The 14,069-nt window shown below is 39.3% G+C and overlaps 1 protein-coding gene across 9 annotated transcripts in view; it reads right to left on the reverse strand.

Annotated features, from left to right (window-relative positions):
- Positions 1 to 14,069, reverse strand: part of LOC115215691 (tyrosine-protein phosphatase non-receptor type 4) — a 603,270-nt gene that overhangs the window by 154,908 nt on the left and 434,293 nt on the right. For all 9 annotated transcript variants that reach the window (XR_005000546.1, XM_029784972.2, XM_036505713.1 and 6 more), the window contains one exon: positions 12,768 to 13,010. Coding sequence is in view for 8 of the 9 variants with exons in the window: in XM_029784972.2 (XP_029640832.1) it covers positions 12,768 to 13,010 (243 nt within the window). In the remaining variant the exon portion in view is untranslated. The remainder of the gene's footprint in view (positions 1 to 12,767; positions 13,011 to 14,069) is intronic.

Genomic DNA, 14,069 nt, shown 5'->3' on the forward strand with positions numbered 1-14,069 from the left:
AAGGTTGAATTCACTTCATATAAAACTGAACCCTAAATTCCAGTGCACATGTACCAAGTCTTGTCTTGATTATTTCTGCCCAAAATGTTATGGCAATGGCTAGCATAAGGAAGGGCATTCATCCTTAGAAACCATGCCCAATATGACATTGGAGCACAATGTAGTCCTTTGATTAATCAGTTCCTTGTCCAACTGTCCAACCCATGCAAGCATGGAACATGGACATCAAATGATGATGATGAGTGTGCAAAAGATGCTAGTATCAAGTTCACAAGTCATCCAAGACTGGAGTTCAGAGCCATTTGCCCTCCACAAAAATCAAGATCAGATCTCATAACAACATCACGACACAACATTTTTACTTCAGCTGACCCTGCTTTGTTTAACATTATTCCAAAAGACCCCAAAACATGGTACCTGGACCAATTCCTCCAAGAAATACCAGACAAATCAACACCTGGATTTACCTCAGCAAACAACAGCTTCCTTCACAAAAAGACTGTGATGGCCCAAAACATGACTTAAAGATTACACAGGGGTTGCCATTAAGTTAGACATGCTTTAGACTGATAAGGGTTAAAACCTAAGTTATGTATGTATACATGTAGGTATGTATATGAGTGTGCATATATGTGTGTGTGTGTGTGATTGTAGCATGTGTGTGTGTGTGTGTTCATACATACACACACATACATCCACACCCACACAGCCCTCCCAAAGCAGACATTAAAGCATCAGATGTAGTCCTTGGATTTGTCAAGTTCTGTCAAACAGGCCAAGCTGGACATTAAATGATGAATAATAATTACACACACACACACACACTGTATTCAATGGAATATTAGATGCATACCCTATTTCAGCAGTGCATATTAAGGGAAAAAACAAAATGAGTATCAGGGACAAAATTAGCTGATGGGAGGCCCAACTTAACATACGGGAGCTGAGATGATGTTTGAGATATTTTTTGGAAAAAAAGAAAAGTGTCACTTTTATACTTTCAAATATGGTGTGTGTGTGCGTGAGTGTGTCATCATCTTATGTGAATACACACCCACAAACAATTTTATGTGTGTGTGTGTGTGCTCGTGTATATATGTGTGAAATATGCATGTGTATAGAGTTGGAAATTATGTCTACACAGATAGGCAGAATGTGTCGAGAGGGTAGAATAATATATTTATATACAAATAACGTTAAACCATAAAAAACCTCAACGAAAATCACATGAAGAGAGAGAGAGAAAGAGGAAAAAAGAGAAAGAGAGAAGAGAAAAGATGAGTAAATGTGAGTATGAGTCACCTGTCTTGTGTGTGTTCCCAACAAGTCAGTAGTGGCTGGAATATAATCCGAGGAAGACAGGTTCGCAACATTGACACTACCTGGTTGTGTCTATGAAGTTGGGAAACTTATGGTGAAGAGACCGAGCTAGACTTGCTTCAGTACATCTCTCTACAGAGGTTTATCTTTATTGGTGGTGGTGGTGGTAGTAGTGGTGGTGGTGGTGGTTGTGAAGATAGTGGTGTTTAGTAGATCTGATTTGAATAATGTGTTCATTAGGAGAGCAATCACTCTCTCTCCCTCTCAGTGGTAATACCTCACTTTCCATACCTCTCTCTCCCTCTTCCTCTCTCACTCTCCCTTTCCCTCTTTCTCTCTCTCGGTGGTAACACTTCACTTTCTCTCTCTCTCTCTCTTTTGCAAACACCTGCTGAGAACATTTGGTCTATCTTTAATTTTTTCTTTCACTCACTCTCTTTATTTCTCCACTCTTTTCTTAATGTGTGTGTGTGTGTGTGCGTGTGTGTGTGCGTGTGTGTGTGTGTGTGTGTGTGTGTGTCTGAGCTGCTAATGTTGGAATGGTTGGCTAATCAGTATGAGTCCATCCTATCTCTTGTGTACACAGCTGAAAAATTTCATTAGCATTCACCTGTGTGTGTGTGTGTGTGTGTGTATACACACACACACATATAGACACCACAATTACTACATAAACACAAGCAGATAGTAGACATATTTCGGTAGACACAAATACAAGACCCATGCTTACTCTGCCATAGACAAATGCATCAAAATGAGCAGATGCTGTGTACAAATGCTCCTTCATAATCTTCACAATCCTCACACCACTCCTCTCTCCAGATTGCCCCCCAACACACTTCTCTCCCCCACCACACAAACTTTTACAAATGTCAGACAAAGCTGGCTTCACTTGTGACTCCTCAAAACCATCATAATTGTTAAAGGTAACATACTTTGACCCCTATAGCAAAAACCTTGTGTTGTTTCCTTCCCTGCACATTAATCCCTTCCCCCAACTTGCTCCATAAAAGCTTACTAAGAGTTATTGCCCTGTTGCAATATGATGTCACTTCCTGGCCAAATGCACACCAGAGGGATCAAATAACACCACCAGTTGCACACTTTTCAAACATTAACGTGTGAGAGCAGCTTTAAGCGTATTCCAGGCAGACAATCCAAAGTACTAAAATAACTGCTACAAATAACAGGAAACAAGTGTTGCTACTGTCACCTCAACCCTTCCATCACCAGATCTTTACTAAACAGCAACTATTTAACTGGCTTAAAATAGAGAAACAACAACGGAAGGGAAGGAGGTGGTGGGAAGGGACTAACGGTGGAGGAGAGAGAAATGACAGTATTTGTAATGTTAGAAGTTCAAGTTAGAAAATTGAGGTAATCTTTCTAGGAATATTTTTCAAGAATGCATACTCACTCCATTCTATTGGTATAAGGCAATTAACTGAAGGGTTATTTTCAAACCCTTTGAACATATGCATACCTACAGAGAGGCCTAAACTTGATAGTTGAAAACCTGAACTAAATTTTGGGAATTTAGACACAGACACTTGATTCTCACAGAAAGAATAAATATACTCAATTTTATATTTTGTTCTGTGCTCCACCGACCTTCTTACCTTCATTTGGCAGATGTAAACACATTACAGTTTTTAGTTTCATCTCTTAATGAAAAAGAATAATTTTACTTTTTGAAGAGAATCTATGAGAATAAATTGGCTTGGTCAAAAGAATTGAGTGTTACTAAAGAATGTGATGAGAAACTTGACAAACCATCTTTTAAAGGTGAGTCCATATATAAAGCCAGATCTCTCTATCAGCATCTTCTAGTCATTGGTGATAGAAGTTAGATGGCTGTGGAAATTTAGACATTGGCATGGACAAGTGTATGGAGAATGTCAAGTGACAACAGTAGATACTTCACTGTTGGCTCGATTAGGAATGAGAAGTCATTTACGGTTCAGTATGGGTATTATTGTTGTATTTAGGAACGGTCATTTTGCCAGTTTAGCCAATAAATATTGGTATTATTGCTTACAACCTTTTTGTCTTTCAGCTTCTTGACCTTATTACAGTCCACATGGTATCTGGGGGACACAGAAGTTGAGCAATGGTAAAAAAAAACAAGGACTTTTAACAAAGACGAACCATTATTTTGATGAGTTTATGTGCAGAAAGAGTTGAGATTCAAGAAGTTAGATGATAAATCTTGAATCAAATGAGCCAAACTTAAAGAGATGACAGTCAATGGTTTTCATTCTAAAACAAACTATGACTACTTGAACTGTGCTCCGTAGGAGGTGAAATCTTTCTTTTGTAGAGTCATGGAACCACTGCTTTAAGTTGGTCGCCATAAGACATCTTCAAATGAAAAATCTTTTCAAGATTAACAAACAGCTTACCACAGTAAACAAATTATTCAGGTTTTTAATTCCTGTGTTTCTGTTTTTTTAAAAATAATATTTTATCTGATACAATAAAAATGAGACCAAGAGGACACTCTTTTTACTCTTTTACTTGTTTCAGTCATGTGACTGTGGCCATGCTGGAGCACTGCCTTTAGTCGAGCATATTGACTCCAGGACTTGTTCTTTGTAAACCTAGTACTTATTCTATCGGTCTCTTTTGCTGAACCACTAAGTTACGGGGACGTAAACACACCAACATGGTTGTCAAGTGATGTTAGGGGGGACAAACACAGGCACACAAACATATACACACTTGGAAGGACTGAAAGAACGGTGGTAGCAGGGAATTGTATCAGACTGCCTGAAGGGAAGCTAGGAGACAGGTATATTTAGCCAGAGGGGAAGCAGATAAGAAAAAATTTGCCAATGTTCTGCACCGTGAGGACAAAAGACTTGAGGTATTTCGTGTTGCAAGACAGTGTGTGAGAGAGAATCGTGATGTGGTAGGAGAGAAATGTGTTCACATGGATGATGGTTCACTTGCGCTAAGTGAGGATGCAAAGAGAGAGGTTTGGAGACGCCACTATGAAAGGTTGCTGAATAAAGAAAATGAATGGGATAAAGAGAGTCTGCCGAATGTCGACCCAACAGAGGGACCAGCAATCCGAGTTGACAGTTCCTTAGTAGATAAGGCAATTAGAAGCATGAAAACAGGGAAAGCCCCAGGCCCATCAGGAATTACTGCAGAGATGCTCAAAATATCTGGTAGTGCTGGCTATAGCCTAGTCACCCGTATAGTTAACCAGGTGATACACGAAGGAGTCATTCCCAATGACTGGTGTAGCAGCATAATAGTCAACTGCTACAAAGGTAAAGGTGATGCCCTAGATACAAATAATTACAGAGGTATCAAGTCGTTGGATCAGGTAATGAAGGTCATGGACAGGGTCATAGCCCAACTAATTAGGGAGAGAGTCAGTTTAGATGAGATGCAGTTTGGGTTCATGTCAGGGAAAAGTACCACTGATACTATATTCCTGGTAAGACAGCTGCAGGAGAAATACCTAGCCAAAGATAAGCCCCTGTACCTGGCTTTTGTTGACATGGAGAAAGCCTTCGACAGGGTCCCCTGATCCCTTATCTGGTGGGCAATGAGGAAACTAGGGATAGATGAATGGTTAGTGAGAGCTGTGCGAGCCATGTACAGGGACACTGCTAGTAAGGTGAGGGTTGGCAACGAGTACAGTGAAGAATTCCGGGTAGAGGTAGGGGTCCACCAAGGCTCAGTCCTCAGTCCCCTCCTATTTATCATAGTCCTCCAGGCAATAACGGAGGAATTCAAGACAGGATGCCCCTGGGAGCTCCTCTATGCTGATGACCTTGCTCTAATTGCTGAGTCACTATCAGAACTGAAGGAGAAGTTTCAGGTGTGGAAGCAAGGATTAGAATCGAGGGGCCTTAGAGTCAATCTAGCTAAAACCAAAGTCCTAATAAGTAGGAAGGTAGATAAATCACAAACGCCTTCAGGTAGATGGCCCTGCTTGGTCTGTAGAAAAGGTGTAGGTAGAAACTCTATAAGATGCACCAAGTGTAAGCTATGGACACATAAGAGGTGCAGCAATGTCAAAGGAAGGCTAACTAGGAAGATAGTTTTTGTATGTGGCAGATGCTCAGGAACAATAAACACTGAAAATGCTCTGAGACCAACTTCTGCCACATTCCAGGGAGAAAAACTAGAAATAGTTGATAGCTTCCATTACCTAGGTGACCGAGTTAGTAGCGGGGGTGGGTGTGCTGAAAGTGTAACTGCTAGAGTAAGAATAGCCTGGGCAAAGTTCAGAGAGCTCTTACCGCTGCTGGTGACAAAAGGCCTCTCGCTCAGAGTAAAAGGCAGACTGTATGACGCGTGTGTACGAACAGCCATGCTACATGGCAGTGAAACATGGGCCATGACTGCTGAGGATATGCGTAAGCTCGCAAGAAATGAAGCCAGTATGCTCCGATGGATGTGTAATGTCAGTGTTCATACTCGACAGAGTGTAAGTACCTTGAGAGAAAAGCTGGACCTAAGAAGCATCAGTTGTGGTGTGCAAGAGAGACGTTTGCGCTGGTATGGTCATGTGGCAAGAATGGATGAAGATAGTTGTGTGAAAAAGTGCCACACCCTAGCGGTTGAGGGAACCCATGGAGGAGGTAGACCCAGGAAAACCTGGGACGAGGTGGTGAAGCACGACCTTCGAACTTTAGGTCTCACCGAGGAAATGACCAGAGACTGAGACCTTTGGAAGTATGCTGTGCGTGGGAAGACCTGGCAAGACAAGTGAGACCTTAACCCATGGCCTCTATCTGGGACGTAGCCAGTCCACTTATGCATACCATTGCTTCTTGGGACACAAAACTCTACTTGTGAAGACCTGTTGAGGCAAGTGAAAATCGAAATCGATCAACATCAATGGAAATTGCAGCTGTCATACCAGTGCCGGTGGTACATAAGAGAACCATCCGAACGTGGCTGTTGTCAGCGTCACCCCGACTGACCTCGTGCCGGTGGCACGTAAAAAGCACCATCCAATTGTGGCCATTGTCAGCCTGGCCTGGTCCCCGTGCCGGTGGCATGTAAAAAGCACCATCCGATCGTGGCCGTTTGCCAGCTCTGTCTGGCACCTGTGTAGTGGCACGTAAAATGCACCCCCTACACTCACGGAGTGGTTGGCGTCCAGCCGTAGAAACATTGCCAGATCAGAGTGGGCCTGGTGCAGCCTTCTGGCTTCCCAGACACCAGTTGAACCGTCCAACCCATGCTAGCATGACGCTAAATGACGATGATGATGATATATATCCATGTTAGCATGGAAAGCGGACGCTCAATGATGATGATGATACGACGGATTTCTTTCAGTTTCCATCAACCAAATCCACTCACAAGGCTTTGGATGGCCTAAGACTATAGTAGAAGACACTTGCCCAAGGTGCCATGCAGTGGGACTGAACCCAGAACCATGTAGTTGGTAAGCAAGCTACTTACCACACAGCCACTCCCATGCCTAGAATTTCTAAATGATCATCAATCTAAATATTAACTGAATAGTTCAAATTCTAATTGTATGAAATTTATGTTTTAGGAGTAGAAGCTAAACTTTATTTATTGAAATATCAGTCCAGACATATATTTAATAAATTGCTTCTCTGCCTCAGTAGATATTGGTTTCAAATTTTGACACAAGGCCAGCAATTTCAGGGGAGGGAATAAGTTGATTAAAATGACTTCAGTCCTCAACTGGTACTTAATTTATCAACAACGAAAGGATGAAAGGTAAAGTTAACCTTGGCAGAATTTGAACTCCGAACACCAAGACAGATAAAATGCTACTAAGCATTTTGCCCAGAACGGCAATGGACTCTGGCAGCTCACTGCCGTTGTCTAAGCAGCTACTGCTTATTTAAATTCTAAATGCAGTTGTCTTTTTAGGAATAGGGTTCAGTGAGTAGTCGATCAGCTGATGTATGATCTAATGTGGCTGGCAACAACAGGCAGGAAGACTTCCTTAACATTCCTTGTCAAAGTCATTCAAGCAGAAAGCAATGAATAATTTCTAAGACTGTGATAGAAAAGAGAGAGCAGGAAAAAAAAAAAGGTTAAATGGAGAGAGAGAGGGTATATGTGTGTGTGTGTGTGTGTTCTTTTACTGATTTCAGTCTCACTGGGGTTCTGCCTCCAAGGATATCAATTCCTGGAAGGCAGTGGTATAAGATTTATTTCAGACCTATTGACATCGGGACATGGCTACTGACATAACATACAGAACCCTACACACACTGAAGTCAGGTGCTATGTTAATAAGATTGATTCAATTTATATTTCTTTCTTTTTTGTTGTTTTGCAATGCCTTAGGATGAATACAAACAAGTTTTAGTAATAGTTATCTACCAAACCATATTAAACTAAGAAATGGCAGTTGCTTTTATACAGATAAACTTTCAGAATTTTGTGCTCAGATCTGTTCGGGTGATTGAGTCTGTGTGCTACATGAAGAGACAAACATGGATTTCCATGAATGACTTGATTCCCAGCCTTCACATTACTTTCTGACAGGCGTCAACATCCACCTTGGACACTGTGCACTAAACCAGGTCATTTAAATTTGTATTCACTAGTTTATCTATCAACTTATCTGCTAGGCCTTCTTTGTTGAATTGCTTCTCTAACATTTCGGATTCTAATGTAGTTATTAGCCAAGTGACTACAACTACACACTCCTCTCTATCCATCTCAGCAAAATTAGAAATTGAGCCATTTCCAATAAAGTAATAGCTGGCTATGTCCATCCTGTGTACAGGTAGGCTTCAGCACAGTTTTTGTCTGCTAAATCCTATGTACAAGGTATCGCTGAATCTGAAGCTACAGCTGGTAAAGGTGCTGTGTTGTTGTACTGAACCCAGAACCACAAGGTCAAGCGATTTTCTTAACTACACAGCTATGGCAGGAGAGAGAGAGAGAGAGAGAGAGAGAGAGGTAGGGAGATAGCAAGCGAGAGAGAGAGGGAGAGAGCGAGCGAGAGAGAGAGGGAGAGAGGGACGGAGAGAGAGAGAGAGATCAACCATTAATTGATGAACAGTTTCAGAATGTAAACTTTTCTATGGTATGTCTACTCTAGTCTCTGATATTCTCAAGAATCTGTGAATTATTCAAGATGCATTAGCTGTATTGCAGAGAAAAGTTTATTTGCACTCTATATATTGTGGCAATGCCTTGCCATTTGTATTATAACCTCCCTACCTCAAAGGTATGCTCTAGAACTTGCCACCATCTCTCTCTCTCTCTCTTCTTTTACTCAACCATCTCATTTGCATTCTGATCTCTGTCTCCTTTGAATATGCCCAGCATTTTGCCATCATCTCTCTCCTGCAGTCTCCCACTCTTTCTCTCCTTTTCCTGCTCTAGGTTAGGTACCCATGTATCACCTTTACAGCAATTTCTGTCTTCCTTTTCTCTCTCTCTCTCCCTCTATCTCTCTGGCCAGGTAACCATGTACCTGCCCTTCAAAAACCCTTCAAAGCAATACCCTAACATGGCCACATTCAAATAACTGAATCAAGTAAACGATAAAACATAATCCTCAAACACCTATGTTCCATGGGAGTATGCATTAGTTTGACAGGACTAAGGACTGCATCATGTTCCAATATATATATATATATATATATATATATATATATATATACACTCACGGAGTGGTTGGCGTTAGGAAGGGCATCCAGCCGTAGAAACACTGCCAGATCACACTGGGCCTGATGCAGCCTTCTGGCTTCACAGACCCCAGTTGAACCGTCCAACCCATGCTAGCATGGAAAGCGGATGCTAAATGATGATGATGATGATGATATATATATAAACCTGCCATAATTTTTAGAGTTGAAACAGGGACCAATAAGAGCTTTTAATCATAACAATTTTAAACCCTTTATTTTTTTTCAATGCTTTCGGCATTTTCATTCAACAAGTTTTGCCCAGCAAAGCATCTGCACCTAGAGGTACAAGTTCATGATTTTCATTCTTTTATATTTGTAATCAGGTTTAGAATTTCTATTTTGATATCAATTACATTGGCATTGTCTTTTTGCAGAGTTCTTGGATAGAAAAGTAGGATTTCATGCCTATAAATATGTAAAGAATTCTTTCAATTGTGGGTAACTTTCACTAAAATCTGGTATTACCATGTTGTATTCCATTTCAGTAAAGTCATAAAACTCCTTTAGTTGTGTTGTGTGAACTGTATATATATGAAAATATTTGAACATTTTCACAATAACTGTTTTGGCAGCTGTCTGAAGACAGTAGAGCCAATAACATCAAAGTTTCTTCTAAATTTGGTTTTTAATGGGGTAAAAATGTTCTTACAGTTTTTGTTTTACACTACTAGAATCTAAGTTACATTTGTCTTCAAAAAATTCCATTAAACCCTGATTGTCAATAACTGAGATTTAGGAACTAATCAAGATCTCAGCTGTCTCACTTAGAACATTGTGACCTCCTGACCAGGATATACTATGACAAATAATGCAAGGTAACTTCAATATCTTCCCAGTGCACAGCATCTATAGAAATTATGATTAAGTTTACCCCTCCACACCATTGTTGAATCATTGGTATCACTACATTTAAAAATGTTGAAATTTTGTCTGTACTAGATGAAATTTTAGTTTCAAAAGTTTTCATATCAAATTTGAATAAACAGTCTTGAAAGTCATCTCATGAGAATCTATAGTGAAGGCAAAGGTGGCCTGTTTAGTAGCTATGAGAATCACCAATCTGGTGATTAATTAATTTTGAAGTCACTTATGATGGTGGCTTAAAAAGAGAACTCAAATAGGGACCACATTTTTATCTGCCCATATGAGAAACATTATACTTTTTTTTAAAGAGTAATTCTTCTTGGAATTCTTTCTGTAAATACTCTTTTATGGTCTTATAAATCAAAAAGTTCTTTCAATGAACCAATACAAAAGAAATTTTTCAAATGAAAGAATAAAAAAAAATATGTACTGATATCATATAAATGTTCCAAAATGAGCGAAAAAAAAACCCCCAGAAAATTCAGTGAAATGCCAGTAGTTCTCTGTATTCGTGTACTGCAACTTGATCAGAAAAGCCACACAGCTCCCACTCCTTTTTTTTTTTTTTAAACAGTGAAATAGTTTCATAATGAGTTTGTTAAAAACTAACAAATAACACTGCATTGTGCCTTTGTTGTCAAATCAGAATAAATATCAGAAGCAAAAAGTTTTTCCAGAAATCAGACAGAATTTCAAACCAGCTGAAACATTGGGACAATGTTGCTAAACTGGGAAATAGGGTAAACCTGTAATAGACATATAGGGCTTATATATATTTATACACACACAATACACATATTGTTCAGAAAAAGTACATCTCCAGTACAGCTGGAAACTGCAGTTAAGATAGAACAGCCAGACTCGAAATTCTCAACATCTTACTTTAACAAAGCTGCCTGATCTACCTTTAAAGGAACACAACTTCCTCCTGCAACCTTTTGAGATGCACATCCAAAGAGAAGTGATGCAGAAGCGTAGAAATGAGAACATGTTTGAAAGAACACCATTCTAAATATAGATGAAATAGAATCTTTCATGTAGCAGAGACTGGTTGCTGCTGCTGCTGCTGCTAATCCAACCTTGACACCAACTAATCAACTAACTTTGCCCCAACTACCACACCTGATTAGTAATGACGAAGAGGCAGAGAGAAGAAGCTGAAAATGTATTACAAGTCTCTACAAACAATGTAAAATTCAGAGAAGCAACATAGTAAAGATTCAGTTTTGAAAATATGGAGGAGAAGTATTTTGCTTTTCTAGCCTCAATTTTATGATTGAAGTTTAAAACTGAACGTCGCCTCAAAGGAGGTCCTGCAAAAGGTGCAGCAACAACACTTTCTACTACAGGCACAAGGCCTGGAATTTCGGGGGAGGGGGGAAGCTGATTACATTGACCATCCCCCCAGTACTTAACTGGTATTTATTTTATTGACTCCGAAAGGACGAAAGGCAAAGTTGGCCTCGGCAGAACTTGAATTAAGAACATGAAGGCAGATGAAATGTTGCCAAACATTTTGCCTGGTGTGCTAACGATTCTGCCAGCTCATTGCCGCCTTATTATTATTATTATTATTTTCATTAGCATTTTCTTTCAATTCTGCTTCTATTTCTTGCCAAGTGTCTTCCTGACACCTAGGGCAGAGAAACGTACTGTACCCATTGGCAAGGCATCAAAACAAACACACCAGATTGTTCATTTACAGAATCATGTGTTAGAGAAAAAGGGGAAGACAGAGAGAAAAAATAAAAAATAAAAAAGTAAACAAATAAAATAAAGGGGGAAGAAAGAAAATTGACCCTAACAATGCTCTTTGCAATATGTGTGACAAGTTACCAGTTAAGACAATCTTTTGCACTTCCTGCATTATTATTATTATTAATTTCAAACTTTGGCCTGAAATTTTGGGGTAAGGACCTAGTCAATGACATTAACCCCAGTGCTCAACTGGTACTTAGGTCATTGACCCTGAAAGGATAAAAGGCAAAGCCGACCTCAACAGAATTTGAACTCAGACTATAAAGACGGGCAAAATACCCGTAAGCATTTTGTTCAGATTCTGCCAACTTGCCACAGTAATAATAGTAGTAGTAGTAGTAGTAAAAAGAAGAAGAAGAAGGAGCAGGAGACGGAAAAGAGCAAGTTTTTTGATGAGAGGCATTGGCTGATAACATCAACCCCTACTTGACTGGGATTTTATTTTGTCAAATGATAAAAGAATGAGGGATAATAGTAAAGGTTTTAGAGAACACCCATTTTAGGTATAGCATAACACTTACAAAATGTTTACCAGCACCCCAGAATCCTCTTTCTTATTTAATGTCCCCTTTTCTCTGCTGGCATGGGTTTGACAGGAACCAATGAGCTGGAGGGCTGCACTGAGTTCCAATGTCTGCTTTGGCATGGTTTCTATGGCTGGATATCCTTCCTAATGCCAACCACTATACAAAGTGTACTAGATGCTTTTTTTGTGGCATCAGTGAGGTTACCTTGCAAGACAAGACCCCCTAATTGAGTCGGGTATAGTACTGAAGCATGTGAAAGTATGATGGAGAGACAGGAATAAGTGTCTAGCCGAAAGAGTCAATGCAGATTTTGTTTCCACACTTGGAATTTCAATTCTAATTCTACTACAGTTTCAGCTACAAGAAGAGGGTCAACAACATTATTTTATAGTCCTCTATTATGGCCTAGAGGATTATGACAAATAGGAGGGGTACCACTAAATTTGTTGTGGTACTTATTGCCAACTCTTAGCTTATTGGCAACATCTTTGTACATGACTTCAACCACTCTCACCAGTCATTCATCAAACAGCTTCTGCAGTAACCAGCAGATCAAGAAGCCAGAAAATCTCATCTCATTACATCAGCAAAGCAGAAAGAAAAGACAAATTCAAAATAAAAATCTCCAATAAATACTTACTCATCTGATTTTTCTGATTTGTTACTATCAGCCCAGGTCATCCTGGATTTATAATCACATGGTAACGTTGACCTTAAAGATCCATCACAACGATTAAAATTTTGGTAAGAGTTTGAGGAGCCTGCTGCAAAGGTATGAGACTTGGGTAGGTTCCGACAACCATCGATGGTATTACGTTCCTCTGATATTGTACTTCTCGTAACACCACCAACGGTTCGCCGAGCGTACCGCTTGCTAGGTGACCTGGAAATTAACAAAGAAAGAAACAATTCTGATAAAAGAAAAACCAAAAACAAGAATCAATTGTTAAAAACAGAAAAATGAATCAAATAATTAAAACTAACAAATGAAAATATAATTACACGGTCAATGGAAAACTGGAATAAATTTTACATGCAAGAAATCAGTTATTGATTCTACATTGTTCAAGTCTATAAAAATAAAAAATACAAACACATATTTCTATGCATTTATGATTTTTCACATGGGTTCAGAACTGGTTTTATTATAAAGTGGTGCAATAAATAGAAAGAGGACTGATCATAATGTATAATTATTTAAATTACAAAAGCAGGGGGATTAAATGTAACGATTATCCTGGTTGGATCTGAATTGAAAAATATGAGACACTCTGCTAGATTCTATCAAGTCAACCTGTTTATCATTTGCATCTTCAACTAGATGAAATTTGCAAGAAGTTTAAATGCACAAGTCCCCAATATCCAGAAGGGCACCCAGGAGTCATTACCTGGATGCTCCCCAGCCCCCTTAGGGTGTAGGAAGTTAAGGGCCAAAACACATGCCTGAGATGAGTTTCTCCTCTGAAGACCTGCTCTTCAGCTCTGTTGGGAGTCTTTTTTACCACTTTGCATCAGCTCTATTAACTTTAATTTTTTGTAATAGAAACATGAAGCATTTGAAGCAAGTGATATTGTGGAAGACTGACATCAATGCCATTCCCAAGGACACCAACTTAGCAAGCAGTTCTAAGTAATAATTGAAACCATTTTAAGAGGAGAACTGGACATAAACACTGAAAGATCTAAGTAGACGGTTGGTGTAAGAAGTCCTCATGCCAAATGCAGACAGGTGGTTTTGTTGAACTCACTGACAAGATGATGAGTTTTATTAATCTAATTTTCAGGTGAAAATTAAAGGTGTATAGACAAATGACTGAACTGTATTGATAAAATAAATGAAGTCTGGTTATCATTATAAATGTCAATAACACAATATTATTGAAATGCTCAAAGGATCTTTCTCTTGTTAGTCACTTGGTAACCATGTCTCGTTCCATTTTGA

This window comes from Octopus sinensis, linkage group LG9 (assembly GCF_006345805.1).
Source record: "Octopus sinensis linkage group LG9, ASM634580v1, whole genome shotgun sequence".
Lineage (NCBI taxonomy): Eukaryota > Metazoa > Mollusca > Cephalopoda > Octopoda > Octopodidae > Octopus > Octopus sinensis.